Source organism: Centropristis striata, chromosome 7 (genome assembly GCF_030273125.1).
Source record: "Centropristis striata isolate RG_2023a ecotype Rhode Island chromosome 7, C.striata_1.0, whole genome shotgun sequence".
Classification (NCBI taxonomy): Eukaryota; Metazoa; Chordata; class Actinopteri; order Perciformes; family Serranidae; genus Centropristis; species Centropristis striata.
In genome coordinates this window covers 12,324,621-12,345,895 of record NC_081523.1, presented here as the reverse complement: position 1 = coordinate 12,345,895, position 21,275 = coordinate 12,324,621, and the positions used below count along the sequence as shown (strand labels likewise).

The 21,275-nt window shown below is 42.4% G+C and overlaps 1 protein-coding gene across 2 annotated transcripts in view; it reads left to right on the top strand.

Annotated features, from left to right (window-relative positions):
* The first annotated feature begins 3,935 nt into the window (after positions 1-3,935).
* The window catches only part of LOC131974309 (single-stranded DNA-binding protein 2), a 63,653-nt gene continuing 46,313 nt past the window's right edge, over positions 3,936-21,275 (top strand). Inside the window, exon 1 of one of the 2 annotated variants that reach the window (XM_059336568.1) lies at positions 3,936-4,037. In XM_059336568.1, the coding sequence (XP_059192551.1) occupies positions 3,982-4,037 (56 nt within the window). In that variant the 5' untranslated portion in view covers positions 3,936-3,981. Of the gene's footprint in view, positions 4,038-10,184; positions 10,309-21,275 lie in introns of those variants that run through there. The other variant, XM_059336567.1, reaches the window with a different exon arrangement.

Genomic DNA, 21,275 nt, shown 5'->3' with positions numbered 1-21,275 from the left:
GTCTCATCCTCACTTCTCTCTCTCTCTCTCTCTCTCTCCCTCTCTCTCTCTCTCTCTCTCTCTCTCTCTCTTTCTCTCTCTCTCTCTGGATCAGATCATTTGCTCTGCTGACTGAAGTTGTGCTTTTCCGTGATGGAGTGTAACATGCTGAGGCTTAGTTTTGATTGTCACCACAGGCCCACAGATTACATGGGGCCACAGTCAATGGGAAAAGAGCTAAGTCGCCTATGATGGAGTACATCTACAGCCTTCAGCCAGCCTCCCTCCCGGGCATCCAGCCAGTTAGGAAACCTGCTAGTCAGTCAATCCATCAGTCAGTCAGTCAGCCAGTTGATCACGTAGCCAGTTATCAGACAGCCAAAATGTTGCCACATTTATCATTCAGTAAGACATATTTCTCTACTCTACTTCTATACTGTTTCCTTTCCTTGGAGGGATGAATTGGGGTTGAGGTGATCTACTGTGATCACACTGTGGCTCCCAGTAGTACAACAGAGGCCATCTCACCATGTTCCCTATCTGAGGCTTTCTGAATGTGACAATAACTTGAGAGGAGAAAGGAATATAGGAACACCCCATGAAGGATTAATACTGAAGTGAAGTAGAAGATACTGGATTTTACTGACTATCTTTGTATACTGCATAGAAATAAGGGACATGGTCACCATTATGTCACCCATTGATTTGTGGACTTTAGTTTTGAGGCCTCAAGTTCAGTATTTTGGCTGCCGCTATGTTGGTTTTTTGCAACCAGTGCATGGACATAACCAATCTGGACCTAGATCAGTCAGCCAGTTGACCATGTAGCCAGCCATCAGACAGCCAAAATGTTGCCAAGTTTATCAGTCAGTAAGAATCAGCTGACTTGGTTTGCAAGGGACAACTCTTATTAGAAATTAACAGTCTACTCCTTAGAGAAACCCTACAAACCCCCCTACTACCCCTGAACAAGACATTTTAAGCAAAGGAAATATTACAATTAACTGTGATGAACTGAAAACCCAGGGTGAAAGGGTCAATCAAAATGGGGTCATGTCCTCAAGCGTACCCTGCTTTGTCGTCTCTTTTACTCTATTTACTCTATATAAATGGGACCTTAATTTACAAAAAGAACATCATTCAGTATTGAAGAAGACTTGAAACTTGCGATTTAGACCATAAACACGTATGGAAATGTTAATTGAGGTAATAAATAAAGAGAGAAGTAGCCTTATGTTCCGATTGATTTACATACAATCTGGCTTCTTTTGCAACCAGTGGAGTCGCCCCCTGCTGGTCATTAGAAAAAATGCAGGTTTAAAAAGCACTTCTACATTTTTTTTAAATAAATCAATTAGTAAAGAGTCAGAAAACAATGCCCATCACAATTTCCCATAATCGTGTCTTTTTATTTAATCTTTTAATTAACAATTGTATAAAAAAAATAAAAAGCAGCAAATCGTGTCATCTGAGCAACTGAAAATAGTAAAGGCTTGCCATATTTGCTTGATGAAAGGATAAATAATCTATTATAAAAAATGTTGTTGATACATTTTACAGCCAATAATCGACTAATTATTCCAGCTTTATTTCTTCTGCTTATTTATTTTTGCATAATTCTTCCCGCCAACTGGTCATGTTTTGTAGTCTCATGTCTAGTAATGCCAAGGCAGCATAATAACATTTGATTTTAATCACAAATTTGCAGACAGGAAATGGATAAGGGGATGGCAGAAAAGAGAAGAGAGTTAGTGAAGGGAGATGGGGGAGAATGATGCAGGAACAAAGGGGGGAGGGAAGTTAATCTTGGAACTCAGTAGAGGCTAACTGTTCATTACCTCTGTGAGGATCAGAGCACCGTGTTGTTAACAGGGGTCAACTCAGCATAGAGAATGGGCTGGCCGACGATCTTTACCTCCTCCACCTACTACTCCTCTGTTATCTATCTATCTGTCTATCTATCTGTCTGTCTATCTGTCTGTCTGTTCACCTTTATCAGTGTCACTCTGTGTCTCCCTCTAATCACAGCCTCTGTGACAGATCATTGAATATGATGATATTATCTGAACCATCTGGGAATGTAACAACAAGCAATGATTATGTTTGATCTGATTGGACTTTAAAAAAAAATATAATTTTACATAACGTGACCTGTTAACCTTAACATTTTTCTCTCTCTCTCTCTCTCTATCTCTCTTCCTCGTTGTTTCTCGCCTCCTTCCTCCTCCTCCTCCTCCTCCTCCTCCTCCGCCATCCTCTGGAACACATGGTTATCGCCTGCTAGTGGTTGTCATGGTGATCGACCCCAGGGGACTCATCCCAAAACCAAAAGTTCTGCTTGTCTGAAATAGAACCTCCGCCTCTCTCCAGGGGGAAGGGGGTTCATTTGGCACATGGGGAGGCTGGGAGAGAGAGAGAGAGAGAGAGAGAGAGAGAGAGAGAGAGGGAGAGAGAGAGAGAGGGAGGGATGGAGGGAGGAAGAGATGGAGAGAGAGAGGGAGGGAGAGAGAGAGAGAGAGAGAGAGTGAGAGAGGAAGGTTTCAGTCAAGGAAAGAGAGGAGAGAGTGAGGACAGAAGGAAGAGTGAGAGAGAGAGCAGGAGAGAATGAGACAGTGTGCATCCATTCCAACTGGGTCACATCACGGGAGCATTGCGTAAGCATAAACACTGCTGCCCCTGTGCTATGCCCTTAGTACACACACACACACACACACACACACACACACACACACACACACACACACATTTACACACACACTATGTCTTTCCAGAGCTTACTACTGTCTGGGAATCATGCGTTTTGTACGACAGTCTGTAGTGTTTTTTCAGGTCCTGAATTGCACCGAGCTGGGGTTCATCTCTATTCTCTTGTGCTCTTTCTCTCAGTGGATTTGCGGATAAGTACATCGTGACAGCGGAGTGAACCCTCCTCTCTGTTAGCTGCCAGACTGGACAGCAGCATGACGTAGCACTTCTTGCCTGCTGCATATCCAAAAACATACACAGATTGGTCTGTAAAGAAGGGCTGTTCCTGTTTGTTTTTTGTAAATTTGCAAAATCTGCATCAATCCCATCATCACGAGCACTTCCCATCACTTGTTAAGGATTCATTCATACAGTGTGGGGCCTTTAGAGGATTTCAGCTGTTGATCAAACTCTCCAACAGGTCATCATCATCATCCTCAATGCTCTATCAAACAGTGAGGTATCAATGGATTTCCCAAACATTTCCTCTTGTTGGTGAAGCAGCTGCACAGTGCTTCAAGCATGTAGCCTATGTACAGGAAGCTTTTCTTTTGTGGCCACATCTTCCCACAATACACCCTCCCTGTGCATGCTTGGTGTGTTGTTTACAGGCCCTCAGTAGTTTCTAACATGCTCTGCTCCTCACATGTTTGGATATCTTAACACCTTTGTAAATAAACACCAATGCAAATGCAGTTTGCGAGAGTTGTTTGCGCAGTGCGCTGTGTGTGCGTCGGTAGAGGGTGTGATTGTCTATAAAAGGAACAGCCAAAGCCAGTTGTTTAAAATCCGAGTTGGACGGTTTCAAATCCCCCCCTTGCACTGGGAGAGGAGAATAGGGGGGGTGGGGGGTGGGGGTGTGTGTGCAGGATGTGTATGTGTGTGTGTGTGTGTGTGTGTGTGTGTGTCAGTCTGTCTGCATGTCAGGAGAGCCTTTCCAATCAGGGAAGGGATGGGAGAGACACTGACAGACAGACAGACTTCAGGCAGACAGACTGGGAAAGCAGAGTGGAGCAGAGAGAGAGAGAGAGAGAGAGAGAGAGAGAGAGAGAGAGAGAGGGGAGGGTGGAGCTAGTCTGGGAGAGGCGTGGCCAAGCAGCTGTCACTCACTGGCGGTTGCCATGGCGAGCGGGCGGTCCCGAACAGCGGGACATCCAATGGGAGCCGACGCTGCTTGTGTCACCATGGTGACGGGGCTGTGCCCAGGGAGGTTGTGATGGGTTGACAGGTGCGTGACAATCGGAGCTCTCTGCAAGCATGTACGCCAAAGGCAAGAGTAGCAACGTGCCGTCCGACAGCCAAGCCAGAGAAAAGTAAGTTTTATTCATGGGGGAGGAAACCGCGGCTGTGAGGGAAGTTCATGAGCGGCCAGGGGCAGTCACACACGGAGCTGCGGTAGGGGAGGGCACACGGCGCTACACTCAGCGGCATGGAGCTCTCTGCTCAGCGCAAGGCTTGGAAAGTTGACTGCTTCATTTATTTGAAGAAAGATAGACATTTTGTCGGCGGGGTTTTTACTGTAATTAGACAAAATAGGCTAGAATGTAACACGCAGTTTCTTCTTCACTGGTTAATTTCAGGCTGTCTCTTGTGATGTCTTGGCATTCCTATGCTTGTTGTCTTTCCGATGTTACTTCAATTTTTAAACATTAATTTGTAATTTTGCATTTGTTTAGATTAAGTGTGTTTAACATAGGCTCCGTGTATCAGCGTGTCCCCGACTAAGTAGCGTTTTAGCAGTTTTGTAAACATGCGGAGCGAAACAAGACATCCACGGCAGTCTGTCGGCGGTGGAAGCGGCAACAAAGTCCACGCATTTGGCTGCCCGCGAGCCGCTGTGCGTTTTTAAGGTGTCTCTATTTGCGAGACTGTGTTGCGTTTAATGCCCAGCTCAAAGTCCAGTCACCGCTACAGTAGAAGACATTTGTGACAGGAGACAGTCATCAGACAGTCGTTTTTTAAAAAAACATATTGGTCATATAGAAGCTGATACACAGCAATTTCTCTTTACATTTTTTAAATTTAAATGCTTGTCATGGTTGAGCGGTGCTTTCTGTCCATTGACAGTCTTCTCAGACAGATAACAGTGTCACTAATTAGGCTTTTTCCTTGTCAGACAAGAGCTTTTACATTGCAGAATTAAGTCAGTTTTGAAGGTGGACAACTCAGTACATTTTTAATTGAAAGAATTTGCATGTTGTTACAAATACATGAATTTGTAAAAATGTATATGCAATTTGGCACACCATCTGTTTGTGCTATTATTAACACTACATCTTATCAGCTGTAATGCATAACATGTGGAAACTAACAGTCAATTCATATGTTCCCAAGCTACGTGCATAAGAGACTGTGTGAGAGCGATTTAAGGTGAATCTCCTGTTCAGTTGCATTCAACCAGGCATGGCTGCTCACTACTTTTTTTGGATGCTCAGGGTCAGATGGTCAGTGAGCATGGATCATAGATCAGCACCCGCTGGGAAGGAGGTGCAAGTATTTATTGATGATATACCTCTGACTGCTACTGATATGGGATCCAGAAAGGGAGAGAGTCCTAGATATACGTATTTAAAGATAAACTGCAATAAACTAGTATTTTATAGTTATTTCCACCTATGAGAGTCCATAACCGACTAGATTAATCATGTACCCTTTTCTCCCCACTATTTATTAATTCTGTCTTTTGAATCTAGTTCACTTATGTTTGTCAACAGTGTGATTGAGTGTCGAGCGCCATCCCTTGAGCCCCATTCTTTATCCTCCGATCGATATGAAAAGAAAAGGACCGACCAGTGTGGCTCTATTGCTGCCTTATTGCGTGCATGCACTGACATAGGCAGAGATGGAAAGCTTCCTCTAGGCCGGGAAGATACTCTGTGTAAACACATGTAAGCGTGCGTGTGCGTAAGCATGTGTGTGATTAGCTTTTCTGTTAGGGAAAACACAGCAGATACTTATTCTGTAGAAGTGTTACACAGGAGTCTCCTGAGAGTTTGCAGAGCAGCACCTATGATGAAGAGACTTCACATTTTCAGACATGCTGTATTGACATGGCCTATAAGTGGGTTACCTGCTGTCTTTAAAGCAAACCTAAACTTTGTTCATACACGTGACAGACATGACCTTTTTTAGACCTACTTTTAAGAATTACTTGGGAGTTTTAACATTCATGTACACCTGGCTTTGTGTGATTGACATTCCAGGCAAAAATACAGTAGTTTATTTATTGTAAATGAACCATCTACAGTGGTGTCTACTGATATATTAGAGATTTGTCTTTGAGATCAAAACAGGCAAGATTTTTCCTGCAGACACCAAACGTCTTACTTTTATATCTAACTGCCTGGCTTCGCATTTAATTTAGACTTCTGTGTTGTTGCAGATCATTTCGTTATGTGTGTTTACATTTCGAGGCGAGTGTTGATGTTCTATTGGGCATTAATGCCAAGGCCACAACAAAAGAAAGGACAGAGCGACAAGAAAACACCAGATGAAAAGGCCGTTGAAACCAAAAATCAGCCGAGGCAGAGTTTCATTCGTCTCTTAACAAGCAGCCTTGTTTATCAGTGGTGTGTATCAGAGAAGCAGAGCAGGCCCAGCGCCGCCGAGTCTTCAGTTGTTTCTCATTTCTGCAGCGCAGCGGGGGATCAGAGAGTGGGAGAGACGGAGGGCAACAACAGATTGAGGGAAAGAAGGAGGAGGGGAGAGAGCAGGACTGAGGGAATTTGCTGGATCATTAGTTTACACTGTTGTAGTATTGACCTCAGGATGGACCCCCGCAGACACAGGGCTCTGGCATCTCGCCCATGTAGATGTAAAGGAGCTGTAAATGCAACTGACCTCTATGAAACTCTGTTCAGTGGTGTGTGTGTGTGATAAGAATCTGATTTGTGCGCCATGTCCTTGCTACAGATGATTTTTGGGAATACACTTTTTTGCCTCAGCAGGTTATATCACAGATTTCCAAATGTTTAACCAGTTTTGCTGTTTGCATACTTGTAGATAAAAAGTAATGTACCGGGATGAAAACCATGCTTCAGGAGATTTAAAAATTGTGGCAGTTTTTAAAATATCCTACGTTACACACCTAAAAGGGTATAGATTTATAGTATGCAGAATCTGCCTAAGGTCACCGAACTAAATAAAAGAAGCTTAATTTTCCCTGATTTCTAATAAAAAATTCAAATTCTATAAACAATTTGATTAATATGCAAGTTTTTTATACTTGATATTTTGTTTCCTTAATTGAAACATACTGTATGTTAAACACACCAAAGGGAATTAGGCAAGGATTTTCCTGGCATCATTATAGTAGTTAAGCCCATGTACCTGACATTTCTCCAGGTTGCATATTCCTTTCCTGCATAAATTATGTGGTAAGGAAACACTGACTATAGACACACATTTCATGAAGTGCACTGAAGATGTAGCTAAAGCTGTTATCACTTATTGATTTCCTTTATTTAATCTGTACTCTTTGCAGAGGAGAATGTGCAGATAAAGGAAAGCAGATGAGTAAAAAAAAGATTTTTTTTATGGGATTAGGGTTAGGGTTAGAAAAGTGCAATAGTTCCAATAAAGGTGCACCTTATTGTGTTTGTGTTGCTCAAAGCTGTAAAAACTCAACAGAAACGTGTCTGTGCAGGAACAATTCCTCTGACAGAGCCATCAATAGTTTTGATTAGGACCATTTCTTCAGAAGAAAGTAGTTCCAGTCACAAGCAGTTCAATCAGGATAGACTCTAAGAGAGAACAAGTATTTTTATTGACATGTGCACAATAGGTTGTGAAATGTGAAACAGTCTCCCCAATCGTTACGTCATATATTAGGGATGGGGAGTGTAACCAAATCTTCTATCCCAAAATAGGGAATTTCATTTTTTGATAACTATATCACAGTATAGCATGTTTCAATAAATAAAAAAATCTATATAATAACCACATGGCAAAACCTATGTTTGTATACTTTATACTTTATAAAATGAAGATTAGTGAGTTTGTTTCTGATTTAACAAACTGTGAATTTCTGGTGAAATTATAGAGGACAAGAATACATACTAGGGTTTGACAATGTCTAGCAAGTTGGCATGGCACAATGCTGACGGTGAAACATCATGATGGAAGACGATAACATTGTTGTTTGTATTCTTTCTTTCGTTTGTATGTTGGATAATAATTACTACTCTTATTTTTTTGCACTTTTGAGCCCATTTACAGCAGATCCTCACCTATTCAGCTGGTCTTTTCCTGAGGCTACTTTTCCCTCCTCCATCCATTTTTTTTAACATGCACCCATCCAATCTGTAAAAAGAGCCAGTCTGCAAAAACATGTGTCAATCAACCACCAGACCCTGAACCGCAAATCACAATCTTATGCATTATAGTAGCACTATTGTCAGGAATGATGACTGAGACAAGAGGTTTTATGATCATGATGCTGGGCTCAGTGGCTGATGACTTTTAGGATTTGGCAATGGATGAGCGTCCCAACCCTCATGCATACATCAGATTTTCAAAGAAATCTGAGTTGGTATATGCTTGTTATCAGTTTAGACATCTCGATAGATGATTTCACCATGATGCGATTCCATTCAAAGTCAAGAAACTCTCATTTTGATATTTATAATCACTGTAGTGGTGAAGCTGTAACTATAATATGAACCACATCAGTGGTTTTTCTTCATCTCACCACCACCACTACCACCAGTGTCTCCATAGGGGGGCCCTGTGGAGACACTGGTGGTAGTGGTGGCTGAGAAAATCTGGACATGATGGACTGGAGGTGAATGGGATGGAGGAGGTCCGTGACAGTTGTGCCTAAAATGACAGTAGCAGAGGGGAGAACATATTTAAAGTTTGACAGCAGCGACATGATTGGCTGATGGAGACTGGGGCAAAATCTTAACAGAGTGAATGCCACCAGAAGCTGATTAAAGAAGAGAGAGAGAGAGAGAGAGAGACAGAGAGAGAGAGAGAGAGAGAGAGAGTTGTGAATGAATGAAGCATTAAGATAGTCTTCCTGATTGAACTTACGCTGAGCTTAATTTGGCAGCGAGGTATATGGATTATGCTGAGTAACAGGAACATCTGCAAAGAAAACCGTCTGCATAGCTAGATACCACTTATACCACCACAAAATATGTATTTTATGATTTTCTTGAAGGTGGAGGACAACAGATATGAATACGAAGTAGTCTTCACACCTATGTTCCTGTAAGGAACACTCTCTGACTCTCTCAGGCAGCAACACTGTTCAGCTCTCTCTCTCTCTCTCTCTCTCTCTCTCTCTCTCTGTGGCTGTACCTGTGTTACGGTCTGCACTTGATTTTGATTCGGAGTGACAGTACACGACCACTGACTGTGTACTGCAGTTGTTCAACGAGTGTAGGTTTCAGTCACTGGCAGTTAGAGGACACATTCCACATAGTTCTGGGATTGCGGTCCTGAGTGAGTTGCATTGCAGCACATAGTACACATTCCTTTTTTTCTTTTCTGTGTGTAATGAATCATGGAACAAACACTGCTTAAAACACACACACGCTTGTAAGTCTTCTCGCGTCTCTCTATTTCTCTCTGACTCACAATCATATACAGGTATACAGGTACATATCTGGTTGTGTTGACTTCTTCCGAGAAAGTACAACCTGTGTTTTATTAGTTTTTTACTCATCAGATTATTAAGCACAAACTGAAAGGCCATTTATCATAAGTGTCATTGTTGCTCAGTCTGTAGTTCAGGTGCCAACCAGAAATCTGGTGCAGACTTAAGCATTTCTAGTGCTGTAAGGATCATCATTCTGCACACATACATACCCACACACATACACATACACACACACACACACACACACACACACACACACACACACACACACACACACACACACACACACTTCTGAACCGAGACACCTCAGAATCCTGCCAGGAGGCTGCCAATGCAGCATTGCGCAGACTGAGGCAAAGCAGTGCATGCTGGGAGTGTTTATCCGACAGAAGCAATTCAGGCTGCCACTCTGGCTCTGACAGTGAGTCGCATTACAGGAGAACTACAATAAAAATAGAGCAGTATCTCACACACATACACACACATAGTGTGTGCTCACAATGCCTTGCATCGACTGTGCGGGGAATCTGATTTTGTCCGTGCCAGCTGCCACCTTATGAATGTAATTGATGAGTTTTTTGTTTGTTTACTACATCCTAGTGTCCTTGAGAAATGATAGAGGCACACTCATTAGAGGAAAGACAGAGTTGGATCATTTGTTAGAGCAAAAACAAAAGAATGTAGCCAGGGGATAAACATATGTTGCTGGTCAACGACGCGGGTGAAATGAAAGGCTTAGTATGGAAAATGAGCAGCAAGCTAACAAATTTAAAATTCACTGCAACTTCAACAGCTAAGTGGTTAAAAAAGTGGCTGAATGAGGGAAAGATCTAAAGGGAAAGAAGGAGTTTTTTGTGTCCAGGTCAGACGAGGTCAGGTGATATCCTGCAGGACCTCATGGTCTAATGCTCCATAATGGCTGTGTGTCGGACCTCTGCACTCTACATGCATCTCACTCTCTCTATGGATCACTTACACTGGTAAGTGGCCACACCTGGTTCTGTTGGCTTAAGTCCAGTGACGGAGTAAAAACCCCTTAACCCAAGCATAAGAACCACATAGTGGGCCTCAGCTTTAGCCGACAGAAAACAATATGAAAGTGTGTGCATCTGTATCCACTCTTTGCCGCTTTGGGTCACCAGAGAGCGTACTGCGTGTGTAAGTCTGTAAGCCCATCTGAGCTGTCTGCTTACAGCACTTTCCCCATATGTTTCAGCCCTCAAAACCAACCTCCATCTGTCTGTCACGCTGCCTGTGTGAATGTGAACTACAACATCCAGTGATCATTACACAGCTAATAGCCTCTCCAGCTCTCATGGGATACTTGTGAACAACTGCGAGAACACAGAGAACTGTCACCGCTCTCGGTTGTTGTCTCTCAGCAACACTGGCGGTCAGATATCGAATTAAAACTGCTGCCGATGTATTTAATCCTCACAGCGTTTTAGATTAGCATCAGTCTGGGATTACAAGAAAACCAGAGAAGAAATGGAGCTCTGATATGTTTTTTTAGGGTTTACAGAGCTGTCTTCAAACGGAAGTGATGATGACAGTTTGACAAGGCCCTGATAGAAAACACTTTTTAACCTGCTGAACACATAGAGGCTGTTAAAAGTCCTCTTTTATCTGCTGGCATCCCTCCTAGTCTCTCTCTTATCCCCGCTGCCAGAGATGTTACTTGCCACAGAACTGCTATCAAAGCAGCGGCCTCTTATTGAGCTGTGTGAGGCGGGGGGGAGACAGCCTCTGATTGACGCAAGAGAAAAAGGGGTGACGTGTCAATCAACAGAAAGGACCCTGTAGAAGGCATTCTCACAGGACGCCTTGGGGTCCTTGAGAAGGATCGACGTGACAAAGGGCCTCCGTCGGCATCAGATAGCATGTGGAAAAGAAGGGGAAGAGAGGAGGAGAGGGCATGGCATCCTCAAAGTCTTTTATCACTACCTTCAAAAGAAGGAGAGTACGGATGAGTGAGTTTATCACCCGGTGAGGGTCTCTTTAGACCCAATGGGTGTCCCTGAATGCTTCTGTTTTAATTAGGAACACATCATCACATCATAGCTCTACTTTTTCCTCAGTTCTCTTCAAGGAACCAACTCTTCCTTCTCTGCAATAGTTAGAGTGTATCAGGTTTATCTTTGGGATTGAGACACTGACATTTGGGGAGTGGAGGATTCGCTTCAGTACACTGTGGATGAGACAAGAAGCAGAGACGGGGTGGATTTTATCGTATGCTTTGTTGGTCACAACTGTAAACTGCGATCCATGCTGTCAGGCTTTGTTCATTTTGTTAGTGGTAGCGCTTGTGGTTTTGTTAGATTTTTTTTTTGTTGCTCCTGGTGACACCAAATATGCACAGCTTTGCTCCAAACCGCAGCACGGTAGGGACGCTCCCTCAAAGCACTTCCTGTAACATGAGAGCTCCAGCCAAAAGTAAATGCTGTCAGTGGAAACAACACTCACTGTCTACAAGCTCCACTGAGAAGAGCCCTGTGTGCTGCTGTTATTTTTCTGATTGTGAAACATAAATTAGTTAAGCATTCTCATTTATTTGCTTTGTCTATTCAGTGTAAAACAACCCCAATTATAAAAAAGTTGGGACATTGTGTAAACAAACACAGATTGCATGAAATTCAGAATTCAGAGTGTATATTTACTGCACAGACAACAAATACATTGTATATAATAAATAAGATATATATTTACTTTGTATAGTTAACAATTGAATATACGTAAAATGGATTAGCAAATATGGCAATCGGTTTTATTTACGTTTGAGACAATGTCCTTTTTTTAACATACTTCTTTGGAATCACGGTTGTATGCATGAGGGCTCTTCAGTGATAATAATATTCATCTAAATGATCGCATATATCAAATTTTTCCATGAAGAGCATTTAAAACTCGATTAAAATTCAGACGAATTCAAATGGATTTTAGGATATGATAGAATCAATAAATAGACAATATTACCTTTAAATGTCAACATCTCTTTTGTTTCCCATACATTCAGAATTTTTTGTTCACTGTTCATATGCAATAATGGCCATAATTATATAGGTTGCTAACTGTAGCATCAGAAGTATTTGTTCAGTGACGTGCAGTATGGGGTCAAGGGTCATCAGAGAGGGTGACTTATCTGTGTTCATTTTTTTGTTTTTTTACATGTTTTCCCCCCTTTTAATTATTTAATCAAAATCAACATTATTTTGACAGCCCTAGTATGTATGCATGTCAGTCATCTTTCCCCCTGTTTTTCGTCAACATAACTCAGAGGCGTCACTCTCACTTTTACTGTGTGACAACCGTCCTTGTGCCCACAGTGTGGTGTAAGTTGCATTGCTACTATAAGTGCCACGGTGTAACTGCAGATGCTGCTGTGCCTCCCCTGCCTGCTGAGTGTAGTGGAGGTTGGTTGGAGGCCTCTCTGCTGATATTCCTCCATCATTGATATGCAAGCTGCATCGCACAGGCGCTAGCGCAAGGTTAAGCATGCGTGACGGCCAGGCTTAGGAACTGCTTCAGACTCTCTCTCTCTCTGTATCCCTCTCTCTTCTGCACACACACATATTCTCTTACTGTGCCTTCTTTCTGCACAGTTCTCACTTCTATTTCTTGGCCTCAATTGTCCCCTGTCTGTTTTGTGAAGTTAAGCCACAGAGTTCTTTACTTTAATTCTCCATAAATGTACCGTCCTTACATGTCCATCATACAACGCCGTCTGTCCACTGATCCATATAAAGTCCTCCATGACATTTTCCCCCTCTGAATGCTAGGCACTATATCCTCTCGCTTAGGATTTAAATCTCTGACATTGAGTTCTTGACTTTTTAAGGTCCACTAAATGCCATTTTTCAACCGTGGCGAAGCAGGGAGGATAAATGAGCGACACGAGGTGCAGAGCAGGTCAACACTGGGATTATTCATCAGGTTAGCTCCAGTGTTGGAAGCTAACTAACTGGGAATAGCTTGTACAGTTTTTGTCTGTGTGTTTCTTTCTTGTTTTTTAATGGTATTATTAATTTATAGACATCTCAGTGCATACATTTTAATGCTAATATATACACCCTCATGTTGCAGCAAGATGTATTTCTCTGAATGGTTAGTCATTTATTTATACTTCCTCTTGAGCCTCTGTGCAGGCCTTAATAGCCTCACATTCTTCCTTAAATTGCTGTAGATTGCCTTCATCTGTATCAGTTTCTTTTATCTCATCTCGAAGCTCTGTTGTTCAAAAGAATAGAGGCCCATTAGAGCCTGTAGAAAGGAATTCTAATCCTGTAAGATTAGAGCAATGCAGTCCTCCAGTCGTCTCCTGCTCCTGCTGGTTTTATTGGAGTTGGTGCTGATTGTGGAATGTTGCATTGTGTGAGCTGAACAATAACGGTGTGTCACTTGATGGTCTGCGGAGCTGGCGGAAGAGGGGAGTGTCCCGGGCAGTCACATCCCAGGTCGTGCATGCTACTGTACAGGGACAGGGAGGCGTGCACGGTAACAAGGAAACACCTCAGCCACACACACAGAGAATGTCAGTAAAGTAAAAGACAGGAAGGTGGGTTAAAGCGAATGTGTCACGTCACCGTCCAGCACGTCTTTTTTCTGCAAAGCTTGTCGTTCTCTACGTGACTACGTGAAACATGCCACTATATCAATGAGGACTGGCGGTTTAAATCAGTCGTCCTACTTCAACAGAGTAGACAGACAATCTCACAACTAAACTAGCAGGGGAGAGTTGGGGACCTGGCTTCATATGTCCAGGACAATGCACACAACATCCTGGCTGTGTGAGAGTGCAGCTGTCCTTGGACGCGGAATATGGAAAGTATGTCCGAGCCATGACTCTTCTGGGTGGGTGAACTGGGACTCTGTTGCCTGCTTGTTTATTAATGGTAAACAATTAATGATTGTCGGAAAAGTCCGAAAATCTAATCAAAATTAGCATCCCTGATCTTACATTGTTCCTCATCATATTATTAATACTAGCACTCCACTGCAAAACAAGAACATTTCCTAAACTGTTTCTTTATTTACATGTCTTCTACATGGATCAACTGTTAAGTGTGCTGATGTTTTGCCTCTGTATGCTTTTAGCCTCAGTCTTTTAGCTTGATATTATGTATGTAGCTGGCAAGTAGCTTCATTTAAATGGGGTTTTGTTTTGATAACAATAAAAACGTAATAAACCAGCCCATGGAGCTAACATGAGCTAGGTAGTGATTAAATCTGCTTGCGCCATTTCCGCTGGCAAAATTTACAATGCTTCACAAAGGGTCAGATTATTAGGCTCTCCCGGCTAAAACTAATGGAGTCTAATACAACAGCCATAAAATAAATACTTTGCATGAAGTGCCTACTACTTTTTATTATACTAAATCATCTTCCAACATCATGCATACCAGTTTTTGAGCTATTTTGTTCAGTATACAGAGCTGGGATTTTTTTTTTGATACATCTACAACTGCTTCTTCACTCATAAATCCATTAAACTCCCCGCTTCCTACGAAACGCTGGAAATAGACTTTAAAAGAATACTGTAATTAACCTCGTATGATCACTAAGTGTTGTCATCAAACTCTTAAGTTCTCTCTGTAAACAGCAGTTTAATATTCTGGGCTTTATGGCTGTGTTGCATTCAAGATTTACTGTAATAGCTTGTAGAGAAAGTTGAACAAGGAAAACACTCCTAAAAATCATTGGTGTTCTTTCAGCTGTGAAATTAAACAAACTCCCCATGAGAGGTGACTCAATCTAAACAAATCAAAGCCAATGAAATGGAACTGGAATTAAGAAAGTGATGGATTTGCCCCCGCTTTTATTTGATTTATCCACTTTACATGTTCTGCAAACAAATTCCACTCGTAGAAATATCCTGCTGGCTGAAACCGTATGTATAAATGACAGATTTTTATATAAAGGGCACGACTGGATTTTTGCTCAATTAGTGTGTTAGTAAACAGCGCGCTCCCCATGTTTCTCCCTCTCTCTGATAAGCTGGCATTTCCTGTTATCTCAGCCCTGGGCATTGTTGTCTGCTCTGTGAGACAGTCGAGTCTCTGCTCTGCTGACAGAACAAGAACTGTTTCACTTTGTCTGATTATGCCTGTATTGGGTGGGGGTGGGGGGTTGCTTCCTTTTTATTGTATTGTCTTTTCAAGTCTTAGTTGCAGCTGCACTAATTTGCTGTTTTCAAGATGTGAGTGGGGAAGTGTATCCTGACAGAGCTGCCACCAGTCAGTCAGTATAGTCTCGTACACCACCCACTGAACAAACGGATATATGCACCAACACAAAGCAAAATGATGAAGTTATCAATATTCTTATGCCATCATCAAGGTTTACAGTTTAGTTTAGTTTTACTACAACTGGTTCTGTGAGTACAATTAATCTTCTGAATGAATCTTTATCATTCCACATATTCTCATTCTGAGTTATGTAATAATTATTTATTTAAACTCCACAAAGACATTTAAAAGCAATTACAGAATGTAGCTTATATTACATTATTTACATTTAGTTTACTTTCTATTCTTTACGCTAGACTTTGCATTCTAGCTATGAAATGTTTTTCCTGCCCAACATATTTGATGATAACCGGTTTGGGTGTAGTCTTTTGGGGTCTGTGCTGTCCTACACCCGACACAGGGTGGAGGTTTGCTTCAGTTGGACTTGTGGTCAGAGTATGTTGATAAGATTATCAGTCTCCGTCCTGTTCACCATGTAGTTTGGATTACTACATGAGCTGATATTATTCTTTTTATATACACTATTTTTCTCTCATAAATTGAATTGTAATTTATTGATTGATTAGTCAGCAGAAATCAAGTAAAGATGTTTTTTTTTCCATTATAAAATGTGTTTTTTCCAGAGAATAGATAAACAAAACAATAGAACTTAACCAACTATGTTGAATTTAAAAATTCTTTGTTGCTTTAATATTTGTCTTTCAATTGCGTGTATACAGCATTTATGTTCACCTCAGGCTGGATTGTCCCAGGGATGAGGAGGAGGAGGAGGAGGAGGAGGAGGAGGAGGAGGAGGAGGAGGAGAGGATTCAGGGATCTCTAGTTAATGAAAGGTAAACACAAGGTTTACACTGAGGTGAGCCAAGGAACGCAGGAGTCTTCCTCTCCTTCAGGATATGAGCTTCATTCTTTCGACTCATTCTTTTTACGCACGACATTTCACCCTTCTACCGGCGAATTCCTCTCTTTGCAGGAGGAACATTTTCCTGAAAGCCACATGTGAGATTTTGGGTCTTTATTATGTGAACTATGAAAAGCATTTCCTCTTAGTGTCAGCTGATTGCAGGACACGTTGTACAATGCTGCGTGTCAACATCTTTATCCCTCGAGTCAAGTTAACACACAGCCTTTATCAGCCACCTGCGTAATGTCATAGAGATTTTATTTGTGTGGCTGGCTAACCTCTCACACAGTTCTGAAGTCAGCCAGCTCTGTTCACCCAGGCTACACCAATCTTTGCCAAGCTGGTGTTGGAGCATTCAAGCCTGTCACCCAGCCAATGCTCCACTAAGGGCTTTACTACGTGTTGTGGAAGTGAGAGGGATAAAGGCCACGACAAACATTTGCTCAGTAAAGCAGCGTGTGAGACCATCTCAGTGAAGACAAAACAGAGAACATGAGCAGATAAAGCGCCGTTTATTTGAGAATGTGTGTCTCTTCTCAGGCTGCTTCCATTGCTGGATTATGATGCGTGTTTTGTTAATCTTCAAAGCTAGAGTGAACTTTTAACTGCTCGTCCCAACTCTCCACCGCGCATCGAACCTGCGGCTGAAGTCTACGCGGAGGCCAGTCAGCGTCAGAGAGAATACACTTTATATGAATATCTCAATACAAGTGCTCTGCCTTTAGCAGAGGCCATTAGAGAGACCCCAAGGGATGCTGCGGGAGGGTAATGGAGAATATAGATTTAACTTGTGACCATCAGCAAAAATACCAATTAGAAATGCATCAGCGAGCAGTCAGTGATAGAGCCACAGTGCACTGCCAGTTGGGGATTAATTGAAGGCATGTATTTGACTAAGGTATGGCAAGAAGTTGAAGGAGTCTTATGGAAGTCTTTGTACAATCTTGTCACATTAAAAGTATAATTTGTAACATTTCCATTTTAATTTGTCTAAAAATGTCTTATATCTTATATATTTTGTTGAGTTGGGTACTAACATCTCAAATGTTGCCAATGTTGCAAATTTACTCAAGAGCATGCTACATGTCTGTCGTTGTTGGCCAAAAGCTATCATCAATTGACTTTTTATCCAGTTTTACACCACATTTCTGAATACACTTATTACTTCATGGTCTTTTTTATCTATATATTTTAACCAGATGAAGAAATTCAATCACTGGACATCTGGATCTTAAGTTATCAGAGAAACAAGCTCAGCAAACGTTTGTGGCAGCTTGGTTCTAGCCCCTCTGCTGGTGTGCCGGGCAGCATCAGAGAAGAGCAGATTTTTACCTTTACTTTCAACTTCTGAGCATCTGGATCTAAAGTTATCTGAGAAAACGTTTTGATGCTATTAGGTACTCTTGCTGTAGTTGTATGGTGCTATAATAACGCTCTATCGGTTAAATAACGACACGAAACCTCTCAAAGGCGTAGTGACCAACTAGTTTTTGGTTTCATGAATTAAAAGGGGACAAATTGTCTTATTCACTGAGTGCAGTGCAGGCTTCCATTCCCCTTCTACCAAGGCCGGTTCACTCAAATCTAGCATTAAAGGCATGCGCCAGACTAATACCGGCTCAGTCTCTCTCAGGGATCCTCTCTGATAAAGGTGTGTGGCAGCGGCAGGCATGTTCATAATGTTGTCCTTTTCAGTTTCGCTCACAGGCTGCAGCATCACTCCTCTTCTGCTCCGTCCTGACCTCCCCTCGCTGCGCTTCCCAGCTCCTTTCATTAATCATTTACTCTCTCACTCCTCTCTGTCTCCCACTATCTCTCTTTCTCATTCCCTCTTCTCCCTTCCTCTCTACCCTTTAGTCCTCTTGTTGCTGCTAATCTTTATCTCTTTATCTTTCCCTCCATCGCTACATCTTTATCTCTCTGTTGACTGGTAAATTATCTATCTTTGTCCTTCCCTCAATACTATCAGTGTGTGTTATTGCCTTTGCATTCCATAATCTTCCTCTTTTCTGGCTTTTTCTATTTTACACTGTGTGGGTTTTACTGTACGTGTCTGTGTGTATTGTTTGCAGAAGAGTTAAAAGAATAGCTCAAACAAAACATCTACTGTATGCAGCTAACAGCACTTTCAAACACTGAATCCACTCACACCTAGCTGTCCAACTCCCCTGCACAAATTCATTAAAACTATACTTTTGCCTAATGAAAATGCATCCGGGATTAATCCACTGGAACCTGATTTTCCATATAAAGTGATTTGGCCATGATCCCATTGCTGTACCTTTCCCAGACAAGGTGTGTGCATAAATCGGCCTGTTTTGAAGATGCTCCTCACTGTATAAAGGCTCCATAATCCCCATGGTTGTTTGGGCTGTTGTTTTCCTGAAGCCCTGCATATAGGATGAATTATTCAGCATTGTAATGGGTCTATATTTGTCGTTGTTTATCTTGCCTCAGTGCCCCCGCCACCCTCACCACTGCCCTACCACCATCTCTCTCCCAGCTTTCACTTGTCTATCTGTCCGTCTGGCAAACATCGCCCCCTCTACCCGCAGAGGATGCTCCACTTTAATGAATGAAGTGAAGTCATTTAGCAAGGCTCTTAATGGCACATAAAGCCCCGCTGCTAGGCTTGATTAATCAGGGAAAGTGTTTGGCTGTCACACACAGGGCTGTCCTCAGCAGGGGCGGCAGCTTGATCGCTGTGCTCTCTTTTATGGCGGGGTCCCTCTCTATTCTCGCCAGAGCTGTCTGGAGCCCGAGCTGCCAACGCTTCCCTCATCCACAGGTGGCATCTGTTTGATGGTGGGCTTTCAGAGGCTTGATTGCAGAGCGAGAGTCCGTCTGGCCTCGGCGTAGACTGGGCGTGATGATGATGATCATGTTGATGATCCTACATCTGAGTCAAAGACAGGTGTCAGTGATTTGTGTTGCCCCCGTGGCCTGCAGCTCTGTGTTGTGAAGTCAGATGACAGTGCTGTCAGTGGGCAAGGAACAAAAAAATAAGAAAAAACACTGTAGACAAAAGGTCTTTACCGCTTTACCGCATGCAGAAAAAATTCGTAATATGGATAGTTTAAAGGGGGACAAAATAACAAAAACGTCTTAAAAGCAGTGTGTGTGTGTGTGTGTGTGTGTGTGTGTGTGCGTGTGTGTGTGTGTGTGTGTGTGTATGAGGGGCATTTTATGCCAGCACACTATACTAAAACGCGTGTACAGCGCCTATGCGATGACATCAAACGTCTAACGTGCGCGTGTAAATTCCATTCACTTTCAATGGACAGACAGGCGTCACGTAGGCGTCACGCAGACGCTGTACACGCGTTGTTGCGCATACGCCTACGTGACGGCTGCGTGACGGGTGAACTACGCCTCAAATACGTGACATGAAGACCCGCGTGACTGTTAAGTACAATTCTACATAGGCGTACAGACACGCGTATTGCGAGTACACCAGATAACATGGGTGACGGGTGAAAAGTGCCACGAGCGAACGCAGTGGACGCCTGTGTGTGTGTGTGTAACGCGTGTACGCCTATAACAGTTCAGCTGTTACACAGAGTCTCAGCTTCATATGGTATTGTTTATAAGAAAGCACAACTTATAGATGAAGAGAAAGACTATCTCGTACTTACCAGATAAACTTAACGTTTTTCCGACCAAAACCGGAGGCTTAATTAGCCTGTTTTAGGAGTGAAAGTCAGCAAAATGCAGCTTAAACAAAATGTTTTACCTCATTAGTTAACTACGAATGTCTGTAAAACATAATGGGACTGTGCATAAGTGCCGAATTGGGTTAAACAGTGTAGATATAAGGTCCGATGGAATCATATTGTGAACGGACTGCTGTCCACATGGCTACTGAATATTCATTAGATAGGTCCGCATGGCTACTTAATATTCAGGGGTGACAGCGATTACGGCTTCTGCAGGCAGGTAAACCTACCTAATTACAGCTGGTGCGTAATGAACTGTGTGTCCGCGTGCGAAGCTGGGAACTGGCTGTGAGCGTTGCACTTTACTATTAGCCTACTATTTTTAAGTAGCTGAAATAATTTTAATTATCCCTTTCACCCTTGCTATCATTAAATATCAATTCGATATCATTCAAACCTAGAGAGAGAGAGAGAGAGAGAGAGAGAGAGAGAGAGAGAGAGAGAGAGATTTCGTTAACAAGAAAATAAAAACTGGCCTGAAAATAATAGAAATATCCTGACAGCTCTGTGGGGGCTTGGAGTTCATCTGTAAGTTGTGCTTTCTTATAAACAATACCATATGAAGCTGAGACTCTGTGTAACAGCTGAACTGTTACACAGAGTAACACACTGTTAACGTACACGCGTTACACACACACACAGGCGTCCACTACGTTCGCTCGTGGCACTTTTCACCCGTCACCCATGTCATCTGGTGTACTCGCAATACGCGTGTCTGTAAGCACGCCTATTAATCAGACTTTATGCTGGCACAGGCGACGCATTCTAGGCGTTTAAGTATAGTGTGCTGGCATAAAATACCCCTCATAGTGTGTGTGTGTGTGTGTCTGTGTGTGTGTGTGTGTGTGTGTGTGTGTGTGTGTGTGTGTGTGTGTGTTAAAGCAGAAGACAATACTGCAAGGTCGATAAATCATAGAGGCAAATATTACAGCTGATATAAGCTTATAACTTCTTTGCATATGCAGCATACATCAACACACTTTCCAAATGGAGGGCAGGCAACTGGAGGCAGTTTCTGAGCCAATAACTAGGCTACCAACACTGGACAAATGCCTGTGATTTGCACTGTTTACAGCTGTTCCAAT